The sequence below is a fragment of the Balearica regulorum genome, chromosome 19 (assembly GCF_011004875.1).
Source record: "Balearica regulorum gibbericeps isolate bBalReg1 chromosome 19, bBalReg1.pri, whole genome shotgun sequence".
NCBI lineage: Eukaryota > Metazoa > Chordata > Aves > Gruiformes > Gruidae > Balearica > Balearica regulorum.
The window spans coordinates 3,706,097-3,718,166 of NC_046202.1; the positions used below are offsets into that span (position 1 = coordinate 3,706,097).

Here is a 12,070-nt window from a genome sequence, read left to right on the forward strand (position 1 = left end):
GTGGGGCTGAGTCTGAGCGTGCGCAGTGCGCGCCCACCTGCCTTGCTGCTGGCACAGAGCGTGCGCAGAGGGCACAGCGAAGCCGCTCGGAGGGAGCATGCGCATAACCGTTTCTGAAGCCCAGAGGACTTGCCGCTTGTTCCCGTCTTGCCCGGAGTCCCTTCTCAGCATGCGCGAAGCGGGCTGTTCGAAGGCGCGTTTCGGTCCGAACCGGCGGGGAAGGGGATCGCGGGGAATCAGGTGGCTGCGCATGCGCCGTCGGCGCCTGAGCGCCTCAACTGGGGGCGTCGAGGTCAGCCCTGAGGAGGGGCCGGTGGCGAGCGGGGCGGAGGGCGGCCGGCGCTGCCCGTGCGTGGGGCAGGCACCCCGGGAGGGCAGTAAGCTCACTGGGAGGGCAGCCGTACCGGCGAGGAGGCCCGGGTGGGAGGGAGCCAGCGAGTAAAAAGGCTCTGGAAGAGCGGGGAGGTGGCCGACCGACGTGAGGGCCGGGTAGCGGGCAGCACCGCCAACATGGCGGCCCCGGAGGATGGGCGAGAGGTCGCCGGGCGAGCGGCCCTTGGCCGGGCCCTGTCGGCACGGCGGAGCCCGAGTGGGTGTCCCCACGCAGGCGGGCAGCAGGGAGGAGGGCGCAGGCGACAGCTGCCTGCTCCGCGTGACGTGCGCAGAGCCCACCAGTGGTAGGCGCGGGAGGGTCGGTATCGCGCGTGGGTTGGACATCAGCCTTTTCTGAAAATCATTTACAGATTTATTTATTTTCCGCGGTAAGGAATAACGCGGCTTTGCTGCAACGCCTAAGCTGGCCTTAGGCCGTGAGGTGCAGACTGGCAGCAGCGCACAGGAGTCAAAAATAGCACGTACCTGCCTGCAAAATGCGGCAGGATCGAGTTACAGGCGCGGGCAGTTATCCAAAGAATGCTCTTGCAGAAGTGCTGCGGCACAGCTGGGATGATAATGAAAAATAGCAGCCCAAAATAATGAAGTGAGTTTTAAAAAAAAATAAATAAAATGACCTTGTTTCTGTGAAAGGAGAACGTAAAAGGGAGAAACCGGAGCTACTGCAAAATGCTGAGTGGGGGAAAAATGTCAAAACATACTGGTACTGAATCAAAAACTTTGCTCTCTGTGGTGGAAGTAAGGGGAATACTACAGGGAATCCTTGTGTCACCTCAGCAGATTTTTGGCATCAGGCCCATTGCAGTACAGAACTGGAAATCAGCTAGATTTTTGAACAGGCTTCACATTTGTAAAGGCACATGGTACTTTTTTATTAAGCCTATTATGCTTTTGCAGCCTAATCCTATAACTTTGTTGGAGATACAATTATTTGTTTCTATCCTGCCTTACTAAGCAGAAGTAATAAAATGGAGACTGTACTTGCTGTATTGTTGGTTTCAGCCCCATTCAAATGTATAGCAACAGTAAACGGACTGATTTCCTGTAAGTTGCCATCTGCGTTCTTCTGACATTCAGGAGAAAGTGCTGATAGTCCGTTTTCCCCCAGAAATAACCAGTGGTTGTAGCATAGCCTTTTCCTTCTCACTAGACATTCTCAAAAGTTGGAAAACTGGTAAGAAATCTACTTGGCAGAACTTTCTTCCCCCCTCTCTTTTCCACAGTTACTAAAGGCGTGCTTCTGTTTTTTTAGGTTTAAATACAAAGTGAATAAGAATGTCAATAGTCACAGTCCAGCTTGGTCAGTGTGGTAATCAGATTGGTCATGAGGTGTTTAATGCTATCTGCGGTGATGTCCATGGCACGCATGGGTTGTGTTCCAAGAAGGAGAATGAATCCTACCATGATGCTTGCAAAGAACGTTTTTTCAGAGAGGAGGAATCTGAAGGTACAGTATATAAGTGTGTCTTTCCCACAGAGGGTCTGGTCGCCAGCCTAATAGTTAAGAGTACAGAAATAATAAAAGTCTTTTACCTTCAGTCTTGAAGAATTGTCACAACCCTCTGCCTTCACGATACCGATAACAACCATGGAAGCACAATCCCAGCGCAGTGAAGTGTCTGAGGCCGCAGAGCAAGCCTGCCAGTAACACAGCTGGAAACTGAGCATATGTACACAAATAATCTTTTTTCCAAACATCTGCATTTTCTACTGTAGATAGATCATACCATGGAGTAGGACCCAGACTATCTGAATTTGGTGTTACCAAATGCATTAGGTGGTTTCTTTCCTGAAAGATCCATGGTCTCTAGAATTCATATTTGTCTTTGGAATAAAAGAAGGTTCTCTAGAAATCCATGGCATTGCCAAGTCCTCCTCTCTGTACCTGTCTGTACCGTCCCATTAAATTAATAGTTCAGCTTTTGTGGGTGGGAGGAATATAATTTGGGCTGTGGTGCAAGTCTGTCCGTCTTATATAACAAAAAAGTTCTAATATTGTCATGTTATTCTTAGGGTTTTGGTTTTTTTTCTTCCTATCCAGTACCTGTTGCCCGAGCTGTGCTTGTTGACATGGAACCTAAAGTAATCAGCCAAACCTTATCAACAGCTGCCAGGTCTGGCTACTGGAAATATGATGGTCGGTCACACTTCTGTCAGAAGCAAGGGTCTGGGAACAACTGGGCAAATGGGTATGAACAATTGGTTCAAGCTTCACCAAGGGAACTGTAGAGGCTAATGAGCTGTCTAGACTCTAGGAGTGCTGCTATTGCAGCTGTGTGAGGTACAGAGTATGTAACATTAACTTGATTTATTTTTAAGTTAAAGTAGCCTTATATGTAGCAGTGGAATTTCTAAAGTGCTTTTTGCAAGGTGAAGTTGGTATTACAGTGAAAATGTAACATTTTAGAATAGAGTGAATATATTTAAGAACAGGAAACAGTAAGCACAGTTTATAAACAGCTGTTTGGCAAAATAAATGTCACAGCTGAGGATTGTTTATTGCAGATAGAATGGGTGACATAATGCCAGGTTATATAAATAATAATAAGGAAAGTATCCTTTATGAATAGCTTCACCTGACTGCTTTTATTTTTATACAACCTGCCATGTCTCACTGTTTTGTCTTTTATTCAACAGTTATTCTGTTCACGGGCCTAAACACAAAGAAGTAATAATGGATCTGGTACAAAAAGAAGCAGAGAAATGTGATCGACTCGGTGGATTTTTCACAATAATGAGCATGGCTGGTGGTACAGGATCTGGCTTGGGAGCATTTGTGACCCAGTGCTTAAGAGATGCTTTTCCAAGCTCATTTATACTAAACCATGTTATCTGGCCCTACGGCACTGGTGAGGTGAATGTCCTATTTCCCAGAGACATTCTGCAAGTTTGTAATCACTGTTTACTTTTAAACATAAAATATTTGCAACTGAAATAAACTAGAAGAGAAATACATTTTTAAAAAGTTTAACGGGACAGAAAGTAACAGAGCTAATGAACTGTTTGCCTAATATTTGGTACATGTCCTTTCACCCCCCCAAAAAAATTCTTGCAAATGTAAGCACTAAAGTATAATGCAGTTTCTTGAGAAGCTCTATTAGCTAACTAGAAATCTCTTGTTAGGATAGTATCTCAGCATTATAATCCGTTCCCAGACAGATCTTATTCTAGCGTGTTTGTATGAACTGAGAAGGATAACATGGTTTTCACAGGTCTTGCTCTCTTCCTGTGAAAAAGCTCTGCTAGCTCCTGACCTCATTCTGCACTTTGGCAAAGAAAATGAATCACTTCCTAAATCATAACTGAGGAAATGACAGTAGCCAGAGGATTATAAACTAGAGATTAAGTTGTTTGATCTCATTTGTGTCTATTGTTTGTTTGTTTGTTTCCAGGTCATTGTTCAAAACTACAACTCTGTTTTGACTCTGTCACATCTGTATCAGTCATCAGATGCTCTTCTTGTTCATGAAAATGATGTCATCCACAAGATCTGTGCTCAGCTGATGAATATTAAACAGATCTCCTTCAGGGATGTAAATCAAGTCATTGCACATCAGCTGGGGAGTGTTTTCCAGCCCACTTACACAGCAGAAGGTGGCTTACACTACAGCAGAAACCCATTAGGTATCTATCTACAATATAGCTGCCTAATGCATTCTCACACATATTGCTGCAATCATTCCTGTTGTGAATTTAGGCTCTTCAGTCTCCTTACTCAAGTATTCGGATATATCCCAAGTTTTAAGATAGAAAAAGTGAAGCAAAAGACTAAATTAGCAGTTCAATCCCAATTTTGTAGCAGAGTCAAAAACAGATCCCCCAGCTTCTGGTTTCATTCTTTACCAAAAGAACCCTGTTTCTCCTTTTTCAAGTGCCTACAGACACCCTTATATCTATTTACATTTCAGAGGAAATTTGTGGAGAGTAATTTTGGATGGAGTTTTACATCGCACCTTAGGTTAGAAGTTTGTATAAACTGAAACAAAATGAAAGTTTTGTGTTTTTTTCAGGCAGAATACAGGCTAGCATACAACTTGGTAGCAACTAGCAACAGGCTGATGTTTGTATCTTTAAGAGATTAGAGAAAGTTACCCATATTGCCAAGAATTTTGCTTATAAAATTAAACTTTCACATCTGTCTGTCAACCTCTTTAGCAGTGCATAGGGTCTTTGAGATTTGGAGCCAGACTATAAAGAGAGACAAGTCTAAACTGTAAAATAAGAGCTACTAACACACTTGTATAGAACTCTGTAGTATGTAGCAAATTTGCATTACTTTGATGTATGTCCATATATTTGTCAAATGAAAACTTTATATATCCTGCTTTGCTTCTTACCTTAAATCACCAAATCTTTGTAAAATTCCTCACTCTCTTTTCCTATTTTAGCTAGCCTATGTGATATTTTTATCGAACGAGCAGGTGTTAATTTCTTCTTTCAGGAGACTTAATGGAGACGTTAGTTCCACATCCCGAATTCAAGATGTTGGGTCTTCGTAACATACCTCAGATGCCTGAAAGCTTCCTCGCTTATAGCGCATTCAGTTGGCCTGGACTCATCAAACATTTAAGGCAGATGCTCATTGCTAATGCTAAAATGGAGGAAGGTAAAAAGCATTCACTCATCTTCAGTATCCATCACCCTTTAAGCATTTATTTTTACAGATTAAATAAAGCTTATTGTTTTGTGGAGCTCGCTGACTGGCTTTAGTCAGTTCAGAAACGAGTTGCTGCCCTCAGACAGCAGGAATTTGCCTCTACATAGCCAGCTGCTCCTTTAACTATTCACTCAGCTGCCACAGCAGCTCCTGGCTTGCTCCTGTTTTTGCTCCCAGACATCTCAGTTAATTATAACTATTGAAAATATGCAAAACAAACCAACAGTTTTTGGCTGTGCACTTAATTTACATGATTCATTTGGAACATTCCTTGGATAGTTCTGCTATGTTTTTTCTTTTTACACCTTCTACTAATAAAAATAATTCTTAGCTTTCCCGTATCATTTACATCGGGAATTCGGTATAGCTTCCAGTTATGCAGAGAATGGGCTGGCAAATTGCTAAGTATAGAAAGAAGTATCCATTTTCTCTGGTAAGACTAGTGACTACCAGGCAAATACTGCTGGATTAGCACCTTTTTCCTCCAAGAATCTTGTAATTGCTGCTTAACTAACGTGCAGACGCTACAAACTCTGTGCCAGCTTGGGGCACAGTGTTAGTTACCCTCTGACTCTTCAGCTAGTCTGAATCCATATTTCATGAAACATTAACTGTCTTTTATCTTTTTTGCCAAAAATCTCATAAGGTATTGATTGGCAAGTACGACCACCATGTCTGGGCTCCTCCATCCCCTCCAGTCATTCCACAAACAAGCCACTGCATTTCAATACTTCCATTGCCAACCTGGTTATCCTACGAGGAAAAGATACGCACAGCGTAGACTTAGGTAAGAAGGAAAAACACAATACCTTGGTGATTCTTGTTTCACATCTCACTGTTTTCTTTGCAACCATATCTGATGAAAGTGAAAAAACCCCAAGGCCACATATTTGACTAGTAAGGTCAATATTCCCTCTAGAAACATTTTAATGTCCAAGGCCACGTTGTCTAATTGCTTAGGGCTGTTGTGTTTACAACTGAGACTTCGGTGTTTCCAGAAGCACTTCAGAGGAAGAGGAAGACTGAAGTCCATATATATGATAGGATTCTTGACTATATTGTCTGAAAATATATTGAGCTGCTTCTGGAGTAATAAGCATAGCTTGCAGATGAAGTACCAATATGAGTATGCTTCTAGATAATCTGAGGAATCTCTTTAAAACAGTTATATTTGCAACAGGCTGACCACTGCAGATTTTTTCCAAGGCCTGAATTGATCTGCTGAGCATTGATTAGGTCACACAGGACTACTGAGATTGAGATATAGGAGCTTGTAGCTTTACATTTGTCAAAAGGGCTGTCTTATTTCTGCTGCAGGAAGTTTCCGAGATCCCTCATTATATACATCATGGCTAAACCCTCAGGACGCTTTTAATGCATGGAAAACACCAAGAGCATTTAACAAGTATGAAAAGTCTGCTGCTTTGGTCAGCAATAGCCAGTTCCTGCTGAAACCTCTTGACAGTGTTGTAGGAAAAGCTTGGAATATGTTTGCTTCCAAGTAAGTGAAAATAATTATGCTGATACTTCATTTATAACTGCCAATATCTTCAGTAGCAAAATCGTTGTAAATACAGCTTGGTCTTTCAGCAAAGTAATAATAAGTGAATAAGCATGAAGACTGTTCCCACACTTTAATGGAAACATTTTTATGCTTGAAACATGATGGCAGGGTAAGGAACACAGAGCAGCGCTTATGTTCTGTGGCTAAGTGAGACCACATATTCTAGTGCTGTCAATTTGACTATTTTCTAGGTACTAAACCTCCCCAAATTTAGTGCATTCCAATGTGACCATTCTAAAAAATAACACATAGAAACTCTTTTACTGATCATATAGTTTCTAAAGTGTGTACAGACATGCTGCACGGTCCGGGAAACAAGTTTCTGGCTCAGTGCAGAAGCATTTAGGGGATTTGTGTGTTTACTAAGGCTCCCATGCTGTTAGTTTGATTTTTCATTAGAACCAAGAAATCTAGAAAATAATTGCCTCTTTGTTTTGGTCATCATGAAGCCAAGGTTACTGCATGTCACAGCAGATGTCTGTTAAACATGAGTTTCTGGCACAGAAATTCTGCAATTAAAAGCCAAAGCAGGAAAAGTGCTTCCACTAGCTGTGCTCCTAGTTTTACCACCTGTTACAAAAACACAAGCAATGAGAAGCAAGCTATCCTGCACACACAGGTTTAGGCTTTGCATCTCAAATCTATAAATCTATTCAACTGAGGATATTCTATGAAATTACTTTTCTCATTTAATAATTGCTTTTCCTTCCATTTCCCAGTTAGCTCAATTTTCTTAGCTGCAATTTTGTATCCTTAAGCAATACACTACATTATAAAACCTACTAGAAACAAGTCATGACTTATCAATGAGTATGAATCACAAAATGAGTTCAAAAGAGTACAGTAGAAACTAACCAGCATGGTTATTGGGTGGAAACCGATCTTCATTTAAGTTTTTACAATAACTGTACAATCTGATTTCATGTGTCAGATTCTTCACTGATTTCTAATGTCTTACCTATTTTCCTACTGTGACTTCCACACATAGAGCCTATATTCACCAGTACACTAAATTCGGAATTGAAGAGGAAGATTTCCTGGACAGCTTCACAGCTCTGGAACAAGTTATCTCCAGTTACAGCAACCTTTGATTTTTTTTTTAATTTTTTTTTTAATGGTCTGAAATAGAACTTTCCTGAAAGAACCTAGCACTGGAAAGCCTTCCATCAACGTCCTGAAGTATATCAATTACTGGACTGTAGCTATTTTTCAGTCTTGTAAGCAGTGTGTGCATGTGTTAGAATAGTAAGAACTGAATATATTCATACGGGCAGGTATTATTCATATTTAAGATATCTAATAAAGAGCTATTTTTCAATACATTTGCTATGTGCTGTAGCTAAGTCTTTGAACATAATTTTTGGCATTTGGATATTTTTCATAAAGAATGTCTATACAGAAGGATTTTTCTCCAGGCTAAACTGTAAGCATCTAAACTATCATGAAGTAATGTGTGATAAAAATTAAATGTGTGCTTGACTACAGTAGTAAGGCATTCCTGGGTATCATTCAAGATACAACAGTGTGCCATCAGTTCCTTTAAAGCAAAGTAAAATTCTATTTTAAGAACCTTAACCTTGTCAAAATGGCAGAAGTTTTGAACCATCTTTCAAAAAAAGGTATGTAGGGTTCTTCATTTTCCTGTCATCCTCAAGTTATAAGAGATTACAATGAATTATATGCTTTTCTGGCCATTTCAAGTGGTGTTACCTACCAACTGGGGGAAGAAAAAAAAAAATCCCTATAGCACATCAGAGGTCTTGGCTATTTGTTACAGGCGAACCATAGGTTTAGGCAAAACTACAACTCTTGCTCTTCTTCCTATAAGTTAGAAACAGGTAGCTTTTTAACTGATTTGTTATTTATTTAAACAGAGTTGGGAGGAGAATTGCGGTAGATTGCAGATGTAAGAGCCTGGAATATAATAGAATAAAGAGATTGCATAATTTCAAAAGTCGATTTAAGAAATGGGCTCTTTTTCGCACACATTTTACACGACCACAAGGTGGTGCCCCTATGAAGCCGCAGCCTGCAAACGCTCAGCTGCACCAGCCTGGCAGGAGGGGATTGCCATAGCTCCTGGCGGCACAGACTGGATGCTTATAAAATAAAAGAGTACAGGAGGTGTAAGGATTATGTTGTAACACCGAGCTTTATTCTGCCTTTCTTAGCTTGTCACTTAATGGTAGGGAAAGCTTTTGGAATTCTTGCCATTTCTCCCCCCATGTCACACTGTTCTCCCATAGAAATAATCCCACTCACTATTAAATAGGTATGCCAAAAATAAAAATTTTAAAAATCCGTTTCAAGGATTTTTCCCTTGACAAGTGGACAAATCTCGTCATTTCCCTTTAGGTTTTAGTGCTGTTTTGTGCCAGGCCTCTGAGCTAAAAGATAAACAAGCACATAGTATGATGCTAAATATGTTAAAGATGTTTGCAATATGGCTAACAATGCCCACATAGAAATCTTACCCTAGTAGCAATTCTCATTTAGATTTTAAATCTTTAATGAATTAACACAGCGGTAGATGCAGAAGTGACCTTGTAATTCTGCTAGGCTTCAGTTAGTGCACAGCAGACGCTCTGTATTACTCTATTTCCTTTTTTCCTAGTTGCATTTACCTCTTCACTTTTGTTCAGGCCAGGTACAGAAGCACTAAAATCCACCCCGGAGCACCTGTTCTCAAAGCAGCTCTGGCACACGACACCTGGAATGGCAAACAGACTTCTTGACAAGATTCAAGTAACCATACGATTGAATCTGAAGAAAATAAGTAAGTACTGATGCTAAGTTCTCAATTGCTCAAGTACACCCATAGTAGTAGCTGATCACCAGTGTGGTTGTGTCAATGCAAGCCTCAATGGATTCTGAGAAATTTCACGGTAGCTTATAGACAAGCAATGTTAATCTCTCATGCCTTAAAAGTTTCAGCTGCCTGCTAGTAGTAGGGCAACTCTCAGCCCACATTAGAGTCGAGTCTAGTCCTAGTCCATGCAGAAAAATTACCTGTGTACATTAAGAGCTATATTGGTGCTTCAATTCAATAGCTAAATCATTAAATATACAGGGGAATAAGAATCATTTGTGGGATGGGTGGGGAGAACACAAGAGGGAAGGCAAAGAGGAGAAAGCAGGTAGGGTAAATATACCAAATAACTTTTCCTTTAAAAAGACACTTGACCTTTATGACAGAACATTTTGACAATACTCTCCTTGCAGACCACAGCACATAATCCAACAACTCATTCTGGTTTGCTTTCTGTTTTCACGCAGCTGCTCTAATTCCTGTTTTAGGAACTCCCTCTCAAAAGGGGAAGACACAATAATCATAGTTCCAACTATCCAGCCATACTTCAAGCCCTGTACTGCTCAGTAGAATTTGAGTTGTTTGGAAGTTTGAAACTACATATAACTTTTGTTATAGAATATTATTTGTGATATTTAATTTTATTTTTTTTTTCACTAAATCACTTCCTGGCAGCTCAGAGCTGGGGGACTGTTCTGATCAAAAGGGCTTTTCTGCTGGTGTGTTTTTGTCCGTTTCAGCCATTGTCTTTAACTCGGGAACTTTCACAGAAGAAACTGGAGGAAAGATTGCACAAGCAGTTAAGATAAACAGCACAGGCAATTCAAGTTTGCAAGGAACAAAGGGTCAGGAAAGGAGACAGTATGGTGAGGTTCTCCATCCTCCCTCCTGCAACAGCCACAGGATGTTTAGCAACATAGAAATAATTTTCTCTAGTGTTTTCAACAAACATCAGGTTGAGAACTTCTTCCAGTATCAAAACTGAGAATAGGTAACCCTGTGTCTGAAAAAATGACTAAGTCCCAGGAAAGCATACTCTTCCTCATTGTTCCACAGGACAGTTAAAAGAGATTTTTAAAAAGCTAAGGACAGATAAGTCCTCTCTTAAATAAGGAAGAGAGCAATGGGTTACTGTACTGCTACATCAATAAGTAACTTTATTGCAGAAATAACCTTACGTTATCTCTATGTATTTATAATTCTGAGCATAAAGCAAATACAGCAGGCGCTTATTGCAGCTATGAATGACATAGATCCATTATCCATTCTTTACAAGTACATTTATTATTTACAGCTTATGTCACTTTTAGTTAATGGAACAGGATATTTGGGGGCTTGCTTTGTTTATGTTTGATGGCAGAATTTGGGCCACTTCGGGAAACACAGCACACAGCTAAGATGTATAACCCTAAGCAAAAATAAAAATTACCTTATTTAATCCCTAGTTAAAGCATATGAAAACATAGAGGAAAGATTCAGCAGCTCAAAGACAGAGCTAGGCCAACAGGTTCATTATGCTTAACAAGGATACTTCTGTAAGAACTTGTTCACAGTTAGGATTCAGGGAAAACATTCCTACTTCCATGGGAAAACAAAGTTTTTCAAAGCAGCAATCACAACCATCAACCAAATTTTGACAACACAGATTCCTCAAAACTACAAAAAAAAAAAAAAAAAAAAGGTGAAGACAAAAGTGTAGCTGTTGTATTAGCTGTTATAATCCCGTTCATTGCTCTGGAGAAGAGATTGACAGGAATTGTTTTAGGCATCTCTGGCCTTCTTCCTGTTAGTGTTTTTCACTGCTGACCTCAGTTCTGAAATTCTCACACCCTTTCCCAAACGAAGTCTTCATTTTTTGATCTATGGCTGGACTCCTCCATTTTTTTCCCCAGGATGGGGAGAGGAGAGGGTCAAAGTGACAGGAAGTTAATAGCTATTATCAAATTTTAATCATCTACAATTATATTAGAAGGCAGAGTAGTCATTTTCTATTTTATTGCAAAAATTAATTATGTAAATAGTCTGAGCCTGGCAGAGGGCCTTTATTTCATTCAAAATTAAAATTAATGAGGTAGATCAAAGGTCAGCACAAGCCGGTTGCTCACTGAGGCAGGGACAATAGAATCGGTGGCCTTGACCTAGCTAGTTTTAGGCAAACTACCCACAGGATGTCCATAAACCAAGGAACAATGCATCAAATCTCACAATTGTTTTTTGTAATGGACAGGTGCAGCTCACTTGGAAGTTGCTTCAAGGACTCTAGCTATAGCAGATATATTTAATGAATAGGGTAACTTTTATTTAGCCACAAAAAAACCCCAGGAACCTGTTACAAATACTTTAAACATAGTAACTGTTTGGCAAGTGACAGGGGTTTAACGTAGTTATAGATAAAATGTATGTGGACTTAAGTATATATTGGTGCTTAGAAGGTTAGTCTGACTACCAGTACAGAAAGGATAGAATCTTAGTGTAAATATATAAGGAGGTTTTAAGAGAATTACCTGCACAGATTTACCAAACAGCTCAAGATTAAGGGCAAAAATCTGTGGTTTCCACAACAACTAGGATTTTATCAATAAGAAGGAAGTAAGTTATGTTCAAATTACCAGCTGATGCACTACTGGGAAATTATTAAGGTACAAAA

General features: G+C 40.3%; 1 protein-coding gene across 3 annotated transcripts; it reads left to right on the top strand.

The window, feature by feature from the left end:
* Positions 1-136: 136 nt before the first annotated feature.
* TUBD1 (tubulin delta 1) lies at positions 137-8,098 on the top strand. 3 transcript variants are annotated; one of them, XM_075771620.1, is made up of 9 exons: positions 137-292; positions 1,646-1,840; positions 2,435-2,582; positions 3,031-3,247; positions 3,786-4,017; positions 4,835-4,999; positions 5,697-5,837; positions 6,368-6,551; positions 7,603-8,098. In XM_075771620.1, exons 2-9 carry the CDS (start codon positions 1,669-1,671, stop codon positions 7,703-7,705), a joined length of 1,362 nt encoding a protein of 453 aa, XP_075627735.1. In that variant the 5' UTR covers positions 137-292; positions 1,646-1,668; the 3' UTR covers positions 7,706-8,098. The 3 variants fall into 3 exon arrangements, with proteins under 3 accessions (XP_075627735.1, XP_075627736.1, XP_010307714.2); XM_075771621.1 differs by having other exon boundaries at positions 144-240; XM_010309412.2 differs by lacking the exon at positions 137-292 and having other exon boundaries at positions 1,554-1,840.
* Positions 8,099-12,070: the final 3,972 nt, after the last annotated feature.

Coding starts and splice junctions, on each gene's coding strand:
- TUBD1 (XM_075771620.1), top strand. CDS start 1,669: ATGTCAATAGTCACAGTCCAGCTTGGTCAGTGTGGTAATCAGATTGGT. Junction 1,841..2,434: donor CAGAGAGGAGGAATCTGAAG/GTACAGTATATA, acceptor CTTCCTATCCAG/TACCTGTTGCCCGAGCTGTG. Junction 4,018..4,834: donor CTACAGCAGAAACCCATTAG/GTATCTATCTAC, acceptor TTCTTCTTTCAG/GAGACTTAATGGAGACGTTA.